The 12210-nt window shown below is 43.0% G+C and overlaps 1 protein-coding gene across 2 annotated transcripts in view; it reads left to right on the forward strand.

Moving 5' to 3' along the window:
- Positions 1 to 846: 846 nt before the first annotated feature.
- The window catches only part of PTPN2 (protein tyrosine phosphatase non-receptor type 2), a 32743-nt gene continuing 21379 nt past the window's right edge, over positions 847 to 12210 (forward strand). Inside the window, exons 1-3 of one of the 2 annotated variants that reach the window (XM_040587511.1) lie at positions 847 to 1037; positions 4393 to 4483; positions 12081 to 12181. In XM_040587511.1, coding sequence (XP_040443445.1) covers positions 849 to 1037; positions 4393 to 4483; positions 12081 to 12181 — 381 coding nt within the window. In that variant the 5' untranslated portion in view covers positions 847 to 848. The remainder of the gene's footprint in view (positions 1038 to 4392; positions 4484 to 12080; positions 12182 to 12210) is intronic. The other variant, XM_040587512.1, reaches the window with a different exon arrangement.

The raw sequence follows: 12210 nt of genomic DNA on the forward strand, positions 1-12210 counted from the left end.
CCGCCCGGGCGCGGCGGCGGGCAATTAAAGCGTTCCCGTGAGACCGCCCCGCTCGTGAGGCGGCGGGGGGGGCGGAGCAGGTCCAGGACGGGCAGCCTGGGAGAGGGGGCGGCTGGGGCAGCGGCAGCGCTGTCACTGGGGGGTGAGGGGGGAGCCCGGCGCTTTAAGCTCTTCCCCCTTGCGGTGCAGAGTGAGACCGCGCGGCGCTAAGCCGCTGTCCCGTCCGCAGCCAGGGCCGTGGCCGCCCACGCTGAGGTGCGAAGGCAGCTGCGGGGCGACAAGCGCGCCTCGGTCACGCGGAGCAGTTGAGCAACGCTGCCCTCGCCAAACCCTGCGTGACCTCCGGTGTCGCCCGCCGTTCGCGAGGCGGTCTCCTAGGGGCTTGCTTCTGGAGGCGATCGCAGGGGGCCGTTGCGCGCCGCCCCGCCGCGTTTCCGCCATGGAGACGGCAGGCCCGGCCGCGGTTTGCCTGTCCGACACGCTCTGGTTCTCGTACGTGCGGGCAGCGGGGCCCGGACCGTCCCCGCTGAGCCGGGCCGGGCCGGAGCGCCCATCCACCGGCTGCGGCCCGCCCGGGCCCTGCCCTTGCAGTAACACCGGGGCGGCAGGCGGCTGCTCACGGCCCCGCGCCCGAAGCCGCCCCTCGGCCGGCGGAGCCCCCGGCCCGGCAGGGACCCTCGGCTACCTGCGTGCGGCCCCCGCGCCCTCTCCCTAGCCCCCCCGCCCCGTGACGTCACCCCAGGTGCTTCCCGCCTCCCCGCGGGCGTGGTCTGGCCAACGCTCAGTGGGCGGGGCCGCGGCGCGCGCATGCGCCCGGCACGGGCGCCCGCGGGACCCGTTGCGAGCGTATGTGCGCGCGCGGCGGCGGCGGCAGGGCGGAGCGCGCTCGGCGCTCCCGTGCGGTGGGCAGCGCGCGCAGGGCCGGGAGCGTGCCGGCCCCCGGACAGGCTCTCGCTCTGGCCGCCGCCATGTCCGCTACCATCGAGCAGGAGTTCCAGGAGATAGACGCCACTAACGACTGGCAGGCGCGTTATCTGGTGAGCCAGGGGGGTCGCCCCGGCAGGGGGGCTGGGGGAAGGGCGGGGAGCGGGCACCGCGCTGTCAGCGCCCGCTGCCGGCGCGCGCCGCCTCGGCGGGGAGCGGAAGTCGCTGGGCCACGGCTCGCCTTCAGGTGCACGCAGCGACACTGCGGGCGGGCGCCGCGCATGCTCCCGGGGGCGGCCGCTGCTCCGCCCCGGGCGGGTAGCGGGGGAGGGGGGGGGGGGCGCGCAGGCGCTGTGCAGCGCGCTGCCGGGCGGCGGGGGGCTGCCGGCGCATTGCGTCTGCGCGGGCCTGGGGCTCGGGCGCCTCGGCCGGGCGCTGGTGGCGGGGCGCGGTGGCGGCTGAGGCGCTGAGGGCTTGGCGGGGCGGCCCGGTCAGATCCCGGCGAGGGTGTTTCCCCCGCGGTCTCCAGGTGGAGCGGGAAGCGGTACCTGGTGGTACCGGTGCGGCCGAGGCTCGCCGTCGTCCCGGGTTCGCGGCTCTGGCGCTGAGGCCGCAGCGCAGCGGCTCCGCAGGCGCCCGCTCGGCCTCGGCGCGCGCCGTTCCCGCCGCCCGCACCTGCCCGGCGCGTGGCCGCCGCCGGGAAGCGCCTGCTGCCCCGCGTGCTGTAGGAACAGCGGGCTCGCTAGCTTGCAGCAGTAGTCTTTGGTTCGGGTCCGTAACGCTGACTTTATGTTTAAGCTTGCAGTACTAGAGCAGTTATTTGAGCCGGTATGTATTTTACAGTGCTCGTTCACAAATGAGGGAAAAGAACCCCAAATTAAAGTTCTCTTTACTAACTTAAGTTGTGCTTTTTCTGTTAATACTCCCCCCCCCCTCCCACTGCTCTACATGTATTTCGAATACACTGTCTTTACACATGTATTATGGAACTGAGCTGTCATTTGAATTTAACAGGGAATAACAGAAATATGCTTTTATCTCGTTATCTTAGCACAGTTTAAGGGAAGATTTCTGCAACTGGTATTTTTATGAGGTAAAAAAGTACACACACTTTACATGTGGTATATCCAGACTGAGCAAATTAGCTTTCCCAAGTAATTTTGATATTGCTTAGTTGTTCTTGGAGAAGTAAACTGAAGAGAAAATTAAGCTCTGATAAAATTTGTGTGTGGATTTCCTAATTTTACTACAGCTATGCCATAAAATATTTTTAATAAGGTGCTTTGTATCAGAATCTTTTGTTTCCCTGATTTTGTAGATTTTGCAGACTCGGGATTTTTTCAGGGTACTTAACACGTTTGTTTTATGTTGAAACCAGAGAATACAAATCTGCTTTAAAGTGCAGAAGTAGCAAGTGATGGTTTTAAATAGTACACACTTGTAGAAAATACTCTGAATTGCTGATACTTGTTTTCACACTGAGTTTTTGTTTCCGAAGGTATTTTTCTATTATAGTGTTGTATAAGAAACATAACATGTTTGTCCTGAGAATATTAAGTTTCTCTGAAGGAGAAAAAAGTTGGGTATTAGGGTTTTTTTATTTCTTGCTGGGACCAGTTGTTATATTTACTCTTCAGTTCCATGAATTTGCCAAGACTTGTGGTAGAATCCTGTGAAGCTTGGATTATTTATATTGACTGCCAGAGCTCTTATCCAATCTGAGTTAATGACTGAATAAATGATACTGATTTTTCACTTTTTCCTTTTCCAATGCAAGTTTTTCTTGTATAATATACCTTGTGTTAGATCTAGCATCTGGTTTGTTTCTCCGGTTTGTGATGGCTGAATCATACATAGGAAAACCTGATTTTAGAACTAGTCATTAAGCTTCCTTAGGTTTAATACTTTTAGCAAGCCCCCCCCCCCCCTCCCATCACTGTAGTAGTGTTTCTAGCTGTTCTATTGTTTTTGACCAAATTACAGGTCTGTTTCTGTGCACAGAGGATGCCAGTGCTTTTTTTTTAAAAAAAAAAAGTCTGTCGTATCCAGTTATGGAGTAATACATAATTTACATTTCATAGAAACTCGGTTGTGAATGCCTCACAGATTTATTCGGTGAGCACATGGCTGCTCCCAAAGCTTGTAAGCCACATAAACTAGAGAAGAAGACCGAATTCCAGTGTGCTGTATCAAAACAAAAACCCTGATTGTTTAAAAGATAAGATATTTTTATACAAATATGTAGAGCATTGGTGCTTGACAGTTGCTATTCCACATTGTGGTTCAGTTTCTTTACAGGTTCGTGTTGCACTTAAGTAATGTCACACACCAGATACTAAAAAATGGAGCTTCCTTACGTATGTTAAATTGCCACCGGAGTCTTTTTTGGCTCTGTTAATTGTCTGGGAATATATAGGCTATTTATGAAGTTTGAGAAGACAAAGAAGATAGTGGAAACATAGAAAAAGACCAAAGAATGCTTTGTTATAAAGAGAGCTTTAAATGTTCTTTGGGACATAATGATCACATGTAGCAAAAGGTGAAATCAAAGCAAAATATTGTTAATTCTGTATTGTACAATATGCCTGCTGAGGTGGCGTCATTGCAGAGATGTAGAGGGAATAGTTCAGTTTGTTGGAGGCTGCTTGTCTCAACAGCTTTTTAGCTGTGTTTTCAGTTCTACATAAAGTAAATCTGTATATATTAGTGAAGTTCTGGAAAAGATACACTCAGAGGCAAAAGAGTAAAAACTGAACATTCAGAGTACATGAACAGTATAGTATACTCTTTAAAATAGTGTGTAAACGAGTATGTTTGAGTATCTTCTAAGTGCAGATTATTGGAATGGAAGTTTTGTATTAATGCCTGTGAAGAAGCAGGCTGTGATATCACATTGATATTTTGAGTTTAGAATTGTTCCTTCATACTACTGGGTCATTTTTAACTACAGCTATCTGGGTTGAACTGTCAAACCACCAAGAATAATCTTGTGGCTGTTAACAGCAGCCATAAAATCATTAACTAGGTACCTTTGTGGGCATTTATGCTGCTGGTTGGTGTAAAGGAGCTAGCAGTGTACTGACTGCTATTAGTTCTGTCTGTCTGAGTCTCTTATTACTGTGGGAGGTAATGTGCACGTCTGAGGTAAACTGCAAACATAATAAATATCTGGGGCTTTTCCCTGCCTTTGATCCTGCTACGTAAGTTCCTTACCAAACTGCATTTATGTTAGTTTGGTGGTGTTAGCCAAGTGTGGGAAGATCTAAATGGCAACAGCTTGGCCATGAATGAGACACACATTGTCTGTGTGAAAATACCACTAGCTGTAGTGAAGGTCAGTTTAAAAATGTTAATTACTAATAACCTGCATTAATTAATAAGTTTGAAAGTCTTAAAATAGGGTGTGTATAACACTAACCTTAATCACCTTGCTGGCTATAAGTGACTTGCATTTTTTGTCTTTTAAAGGAAATTCGGCATAAATCCAGTGACTACCCTCACAGAGTTGCAAAATACCCAGAAAACAGAAATCGAAACAGATACAGAGATGTTAGTCCATGTAAGTATCTTTTTATGTAAATACAGTGGTAAACTTTGTAGACCTTTTACTTACCCAGTTTACTTTTAAACACCATAGCTAATCGTGGTTATTGTAGGTTTTGTATTTTGTTTATTTCTGTAGACAGGTATCCTATGATAAATATGTTTTTCATAACACATATGCAAACGTATATAACAGAAGGGAGAAGAGCCTGTGGTTTAAACTCATTGTGCTGGATGGTGAATGAGAGATGATTGCAGATCATTGTTATTGGTATGTAGGGAAGTGTTTGTGAGCTGCAAAGTAAAATATTAAACATTTTTCCTTATAAGGAAATTATTTGTTTAATATTGCTTTGTCATTAAGAAAATCAACATCTACTGAGCACAGAAGCTAAGTTAATAAGCTTTGACTGAAAGTTTCCTTTTGGGCTAAGTGATTCTGCACATTTGTAAGACTGGGTAAATGCCTCTTGATTTGTACTGTTGCTTTAAGAAATACTTGAGATTTTGTTATTTTTGTCTGTTCGGAAGAATGTATGCATGAAGTTGTTCTCAATGTGAGTAGATACAGTAAGAAGTGCTTTGTACAGCTTAACTGCCATAAAATGGTCTTTATGACATAATGATCTTACATCTTGGGTGAAGACAACTTTCTTGTTTTTTACCAGCTTCTTTGCTACTGCGGTGTTGTGCACTTGTTTTCAATAGCATTTACTGTAGAAACTGTAATCCAAAATTGCTATAAAAAGGTGTGAGCAAAAGATTACCAATATATAGTTAGAGCTGGAGAAAGCTATTATAAGTCACTTTCAAAAGGACTAGGAGAAGAAATGAGTGCAGCCTTAATTTTTCTACAAAATACTGATGTTGCAACTGGTTAAATGTTTGTGTGTTCTTTAGTATGGAGTTTCCCAGAACACCAAAGGCTCGTAAAAGCCTTCTTGTTACTGGATGTAGAATTTCTGAAGGGTTGCAATTGTATTTGGGCTTTTTGTTTGACAGCTTAATCTGAATACCTATTGTAAAATTTGGAGAAGTGCTGAACTCCTTGTTTCCAGTTGAAGGTTGTGGTAGCAGCATGTGCATAGCACTTCTCAAAATTACACAGAAAGGGTCGCAGATTGAGTCATGCTGATCAGATGCAGCACTGTGCGCTACTCATCAGACTGCTGCTAGAACGCTAATGTGCACAGCGTGTCCACTCCAAGTGGATCCAGTCTGGCTTGATACTGAATCTCAATACTGCACTCTGATGAAACTGAACTTAAAAGAGTTCAATGCACAGCCTCTTGGCTGCATCTGCATGGCATTCTCCAGTGTGGTCTGTTTAAGAAGGTATCTCAAGTTAGTCAAGGCTTCCTGACTAACGCTGTATGCTCAGTAAAGGGAGATAGGCCTCTGCTGGGCCTTTGTTGATATGTGCAGAGGTGTGTAGGTGTCCCAGGTTTGCTGTCCTGTTACAGCACAGCATTAGCATTTTAGCAGTGGTAAAGTAGATTGGGTTTTATTTACTTCCTGTTTCATACCAAAGTTGGGATGGGGGTTGTAAGGAGAGAAGGCAGGAGACTGGATTTGAGCCCACAAGGCCCAAGTTCTGTTCCTTGGTCCAATATCCTATACAACTCCTGTGGCAGAAGCTATAACTATGCGTTTGCCGCTTATTCCATCCATGGAATTCCATCAGTTTCTTAGTGACTGCTACAAAGAGAACAGCAGCATACCTTCAACATATTTGTGGGTTTTCTTTCTTTTTGAAAGGAGTGTTTCTAAAAAAAAAAAATAAAACCCCATTGTGTTATTTAAGTAGCATCTAAAAATGCCTGCAATAGTGTCTTAGAGGTATGACTTGTATCCATCTCTTGTAGCTTTCTGGAGCTCAAGAGTTTCCTGAATCATGGCACAACTTTTCCAGTAGTGAAGAGCATCAAACACCTCTGCCTTGGTCATGGCAAAGCCTGCTTCTGAAATGCTTGTTTAGCCAGGAGGAAATTAGTTATGTGATTGTATAAATCCCTGGACCCTGTGCAAGAGCAGAGGCAGATAAAACCTAGTCTTGGAAGCAGTTGTTGGGCATAGGAAGGGCTAAGGTCATTATGTGCTAGTTGACACGACTTACAACATGATGGCTGGGCTAAGATGGTGAACTTTGAGGCATGTCTCTCTCTGTTTTTAGTATTTATGAATTATGAATTTAACTGGGCACTAAAAGCAGGACTGTATGAGGCAAACAGAACAAAACACTGTCTGAACTAATTTCCATTGAATTTTACATCTTTGTGTGTTCAAATATGACTCATAATTGTTGGTGAGAGTTGGGAGGACAAAGAGACCTGGAAGGGACTATATGATAAATAACATTGCAAAATAACAGTACCTAAATTTCAAAGCAGCTGCAGTAAAAGTTACGCAGTTTGATCACTGGGGTGAAGAAATGTAATCATGGTGCATGTGTGCAAGGAGCTGGCATTGCAGAAATGCAGTAGAACTCAGTCTCATGCAATCTTAACAACTCAGTCCTTCACCAATTTTACTGCTCTTTAACTGCTACTTAAACATACTGTAAGATACAGTTTGATGAAAATGCTGTAGTTCTGCGTAGCAGTGAGAAAATGGTTTGTTAATCTAGATAGTGGCCAAGCCAGTCTAAAATCTGAGGTGGTATGTCTGCAAGAGGAAATGCAAAGATTATTCTGTCTTACAGAAATATGTCAATTACAAGTGCCGGAAAAAATGTTTTGGGTTGGTTTGCCCCGTTTCAGCCGTAATACCCAAGATAGGTATGCTGAAACCACTTGTGTCCAACATGTGGATTTTTAGCTAGAAGTTGATTTCTGTTAGCTGGAAAAGACTAATCATCTTTGCCCATTACAGTTGAGTTTCACATTGTCTCCGGTTTCATAAATATTTTTGTTAGTGTCCAGTTTTGTTGGCTAAAGAGCTATGGTATGTATAAGTTCGGTTGGGTAAAAGCCCTCAAGAGTTACTGCCTAGCCAAAAAAAATAGCAGTCCTGCAGTTTGGTATTAGTCTAGAATATGGAGAGGAATATTTTGGCTATGTAGTACTATTGAAACAGGAAGTTAATCTGAAATAGGTTTGGTTTGACAACCAGTCATTTCCTGACAGATGGAACCATTTCTCAGAAAACATTGTTGAGAGGAAAATAACTCGTGAGGTTATTATTCCTTATTGATAACTTCAATGACACTCTTAAGATTTCTGTTATTACTTACCTTCTAAATCTTATCCTTAGTTGATATCAGGGGAGTCTAGTGTCTCAGATTGACTGTAAACACCTTTAGAGATCTGCTTACTGTGTTCCCAGATTTAGAGGCAAGAAGGAAATCCCCTCAGCAAAATTGCAGGATTTTTCTTTTTCCTTTTGCTTTTGGAGGGTAGATGGGGGGGGGGGTTGCAGTTTTATCTTTAGCCTGCCTTTGTCATGTGGTGTGTAGCCCAGCATCTTGGGCCACCTGAACATTTTCACCTGATAGAAGGTGGTGTTGCTGTTGGATGATCTTGAGAGGTAGTGATTTCTCTTGTCTTCCTGTGACTTTTAGTAGACTTTGTGTCGGACCTTTCAACCATAGGCTTACAGTTGACCTAGAGTGTATGTTAGGGAGAAAGGAGCATGAAGAGTATTGTTCTTTACAGGGAACAGAGTTGGAGCAGATGTGGATGGCTTTGCAAATATTGTTGATTAATTGTCACTGCAAAAATGTTCCCTTTCTGTCCTCTGTTTCAAGTGTATGTGCTAAGAACAAGGAGATGTTCTGTCCAAAATAAACCTACTGCACTTCTCGTTGTCCATGTTAGAAGCTGATGTTGATACTTAATGATGTTATCTAATGATTCTATAAAACATCTTGTTACCAGAAACATGGGAAAAATAAACTCAGTGTGCTGTTTTTGGAGATACTTCTTTCTTTGGTGTTGGGGAGGAGGGGAGTTCTACAGCACACACTGATCTAAAATGTATCTTAAGGTTTTTTTCAGTCCTTTAAAGTGTAAGGAATCTGTGCAGTAGTTAAGTGTGTATTTCAGTATGAATACATTTCAGTTAGGAGCTAGGCCATGACTGATACAATGGCATTCATTGCTTACAACTGGTGACAGGGTGGGGAAAAGTCACTTTGCTTTCTTGTGCCGTAGGCTACCTCTGGAATTTGAGATTTGTAAGTATGGTGACAGAGTATGTGAATAATTTAGCAGCTCAGATAGGCTAGATTGGGATTAGTGAAATGAAGGGGATTTGCTGGTAAGTGGGAAAGGGTCATACTGGGTCATTGGGATGGCTTATGGCTACATGTTTTATTTATTACTTTCTTTAATCCACTAGGTAGCATTTCACTCTCCTTTGTTGTTAATAGTTCTATATTTGTGGAGCCAGAGACATTTATTGAATGAAAGACAATTTTTCAATTATACAGTGGTTTCACTTCTAGAAGCACAGTTATTTTCAAGTCACCTTTCATTAACTAACTGCAAGAACTGTATAATGTAAAGTGCCAGACGTTTTGTATCTTGGTTTTAACTGGATAGGTAACTTTCTTTTTAGCAGGGAGTGGGCAAATTGATGTGTAATGTGAAGTCTTGGCCTTATTTGAGACACAGGGAATGTTTTCAGTGATACCTGTGGGACAGGGTTTCATTTAAGTGGGTAGTAAGAGTTCACTTATCTCAGACAGGGTCGTTCTGACAGTAGTTTTCTTAGTGCAGGAAGCCAGAATGAGAAGCATTTTTAAGATTTCCACTTCCTTTTCAGGCTGCATGGTTTGTTGAAATAGGGGAATTGGCACCTCAGAGAATGAGTACTAGATTTTAGCTGTTCTGGGCATGGCAACATTTAAGATAAAGATTTAAGATAGGTTAATCATTCATATAAATCTGAAGTACTTTGTAACTGGAAGTGATTTACATATGGGAAACACGTTACAGCTAACTCACTGTCAAAAGTTGGCTTGCTTCATTTTAATTCAGAAGAGCAAGCTAAAACTTGAATGAGGTTTCTAGGTCATTGCGTCCTTTAGGAACGTTTTCCCTTGAAAGATGGGAAATCAATATATTCTAGTGGCTTTCTTTGTCCTGTGGCATGTATGCCTCTGTGTATATGTAGGATCGACTCTTGTTTTAGTTAGGGAGGAGAAGGGAGGCTCTCTGTGCATAGAACTAGTTGTTAAAAGGGGCTTTAAAAAAAAAAAAAAAAAACACTTTCAGAATTTAATTTGTCCTGTGTACAAAGCAGAATTTATAAGAAGGAAAAAATAAGGCGGAAAACATGTGTAAGGATTACAGTAGGAAGCCTCATTAGAGCCTCTGCAGTTATCTCCTCTTGGCAGCAATACAGCAGCTGCTGCTGGGTGATTAAACTGTTAACAGTGCTTGCTTATGTCATCTTTCCGAGAACACTAGTACCGGTATGTGTGATTTACTATAACAAGATCTTAAGGTTTTCCTGTTGGCAAATGACATGTAATATTTACAAAGGTCTTGGTTTCTCTCCAGTAGAAACATTTCAGATAAAGTGATACATGAAAGGAAAAAGTAACGCTTTCCTGTCTGGACAAAATAGTACAAGGAGATACATTTTACTTTAAAATGCAAGTGTCTTCATTTTACTGTGTCTTGGCTTTGATAATACTTTTTTCTTCATGCAGATGTATCATAAATTGTTTTAAGGCTCCTGAAAGTCAGGATGGTGTTGCCTTACAGCTGGAATGCTAATGAAAACAGACAAAACCAGTAACTTTCTCATACTTCGATATTAAAAATAGGTTTCCAGCATATTTCTGTACTCTGCACATTTGTATGTGACTGCATATAAAAGCTAGCAGCTAAAGGAGGTAGGATAACAACCCCAAATCTCAGCCCTTCAGAAAAAAAACCACACCAAACCAACCCAAAACCCACCAAATTTTCTGTTGACTTCTTTCCTTGAATCCAGTAAGATCCCCTTTGACAGTTGTGAATAGCAGATAGATGAGGGAAAGTATAAAAGCAGATAAAACCTAGTAAATGTACTTTATCCAGGTTTCCAAACACATAGAAAGTATTTATAAAATCATATGAACAGTCTATAGAACAAGGGTCTTATTTAGTAACTATTTTTTCATTCCTGTCAGCTTTTTGCCTATCTGGGGCCATATTCATGGATCTCTTAGATAAGCCTTGTGCTGTATAGACTGGCTGTGATAAAGAGATTTAATCTCAGTTCAACTAGGACAGCTGCACTGAGTGGGGTACTTGGTAGTTGCTCATGTCAAAACCCATGGATTTTGTGCATTTCCCAAAATTTTGTTTGTCAAAAGGAAGTTAGCCTTTTGGTGCAGGGATGGGAGAGGCAAAAGTGGAGTAATACTCTAACAGGAGCTGTGCTATAAGTCTGCATCCCAAATTAGTTTTGTGGGTTTGACCAGGTGAATGTAGGTTAAAAATGGGCACTGCACTGTAATTCACTCTCGGCTCTGTCAGTTTCTTTATGGAATCTCGTCCATCTCTTTTTCAAATGTGTTGGAAGTCTCTTAAATTCATTTTAGTTTGCTATTTATTTACTGTTCTCATAAATAACCCATCTAGGCAGCTGAGCTTCGGGGGGTTTTGCAGTCAGTTGAATCTCATTTCTTGGCATGCAGTTGGGTACAAATTTTAAACTAAAAATGCTGTTTGTTTAATGCAGTTCTAATTAATGTGAACAAGTCTGATTACCTAAATGTCTCCTAGAGGGTGATAAATCAGATACTAAGTTTCTAGGAATAGCCAGGGTGACCTTTTATTATGCAGTGTTTTAGTAGGACAGTCTGGTAATCTTTCTCATGCTAATGTTAGAATTTCAACGGGAGTCCTTTGCTTGCCTCTGCCATAAATAGGGGAATCTTCTGTCTTGCCTGTGTAATCGTGAGAGACTGAAAATGTGTAATTAGATTCGGCTTCCTTTAATTGGAAGATTTGTTAAATAGGTACATGTGCCCCTTCTTTAGTATTTTTAACTTGTATAGTATTAAATAATAAATTACAGGGAAATTAAATTGATTAAAGCTTGGTTTGAGTTATTACAAGTAGGGGGTTTTTGTGTGGTTTTTTTAATTGGTTTTTTCTTGTTGTGTGAGTTTAACTTCATGATTCTACCTCAACCTGTGAAATCTCAGTTCACCAAAAATCTTGGAATTCTGAACTTAAAGGAAACCATGCAGCGGAGTGATCTGGTGTGATAGGACAGCGTGCTGCCTAGTGTGGGTTGTGGTGCTGTTCTGTTAAGGAAATGCAACTGTTGAGGGATGGCTGTGAGCATCTTTTGGCATGTGTGGGAGGGTTGTTTTGTTTGGTTGTTTTTTAAAGAAAACTGGGTATTCCAGTTTTCTCAGTAGCTTCTATTAATAGCTGAAATTAATGAAATCGAAAATTCTATTAATAGCTGAAATTACTCTGATGGACTGCTGAGGGGAGAATGAGACAGGCAGTTCCCAAAGTTACTTGAGAAATTAGTTTAATGTATGTTTGTAGGTTACTATTTGTTTAGTATTGCAGAATTTATTTCTAATTGCTTGTCAGACCTAAACTTGCCTGTTAGAACATGGATGGATGCATCATTAATTCTTAATTTTCTTTAAATTTTAGATGATCATAGTCGTGTAAAATTGCAGAACACTGAGAATGACTATATCAATGCCAGCCTTGTGGTCATAGAAGAAGCCCAGAGGTACTATATTTTAACACAGGTAAGTAGTACCAATTACTAGGTTATTAT

Source organism: Falco naumanni, chromosome 3 (genome assembly GCF_017639655.2).
Source record: "Falco naumanni isolate bFalNau1 chromosome 3, bFalNau1.pat, whole genome shotgun sequence".
NCBI lineage: Eukaryota > Metazoa > Chordata > Aves > Falconiformes > Falconidae > Falco > Falco naumanni.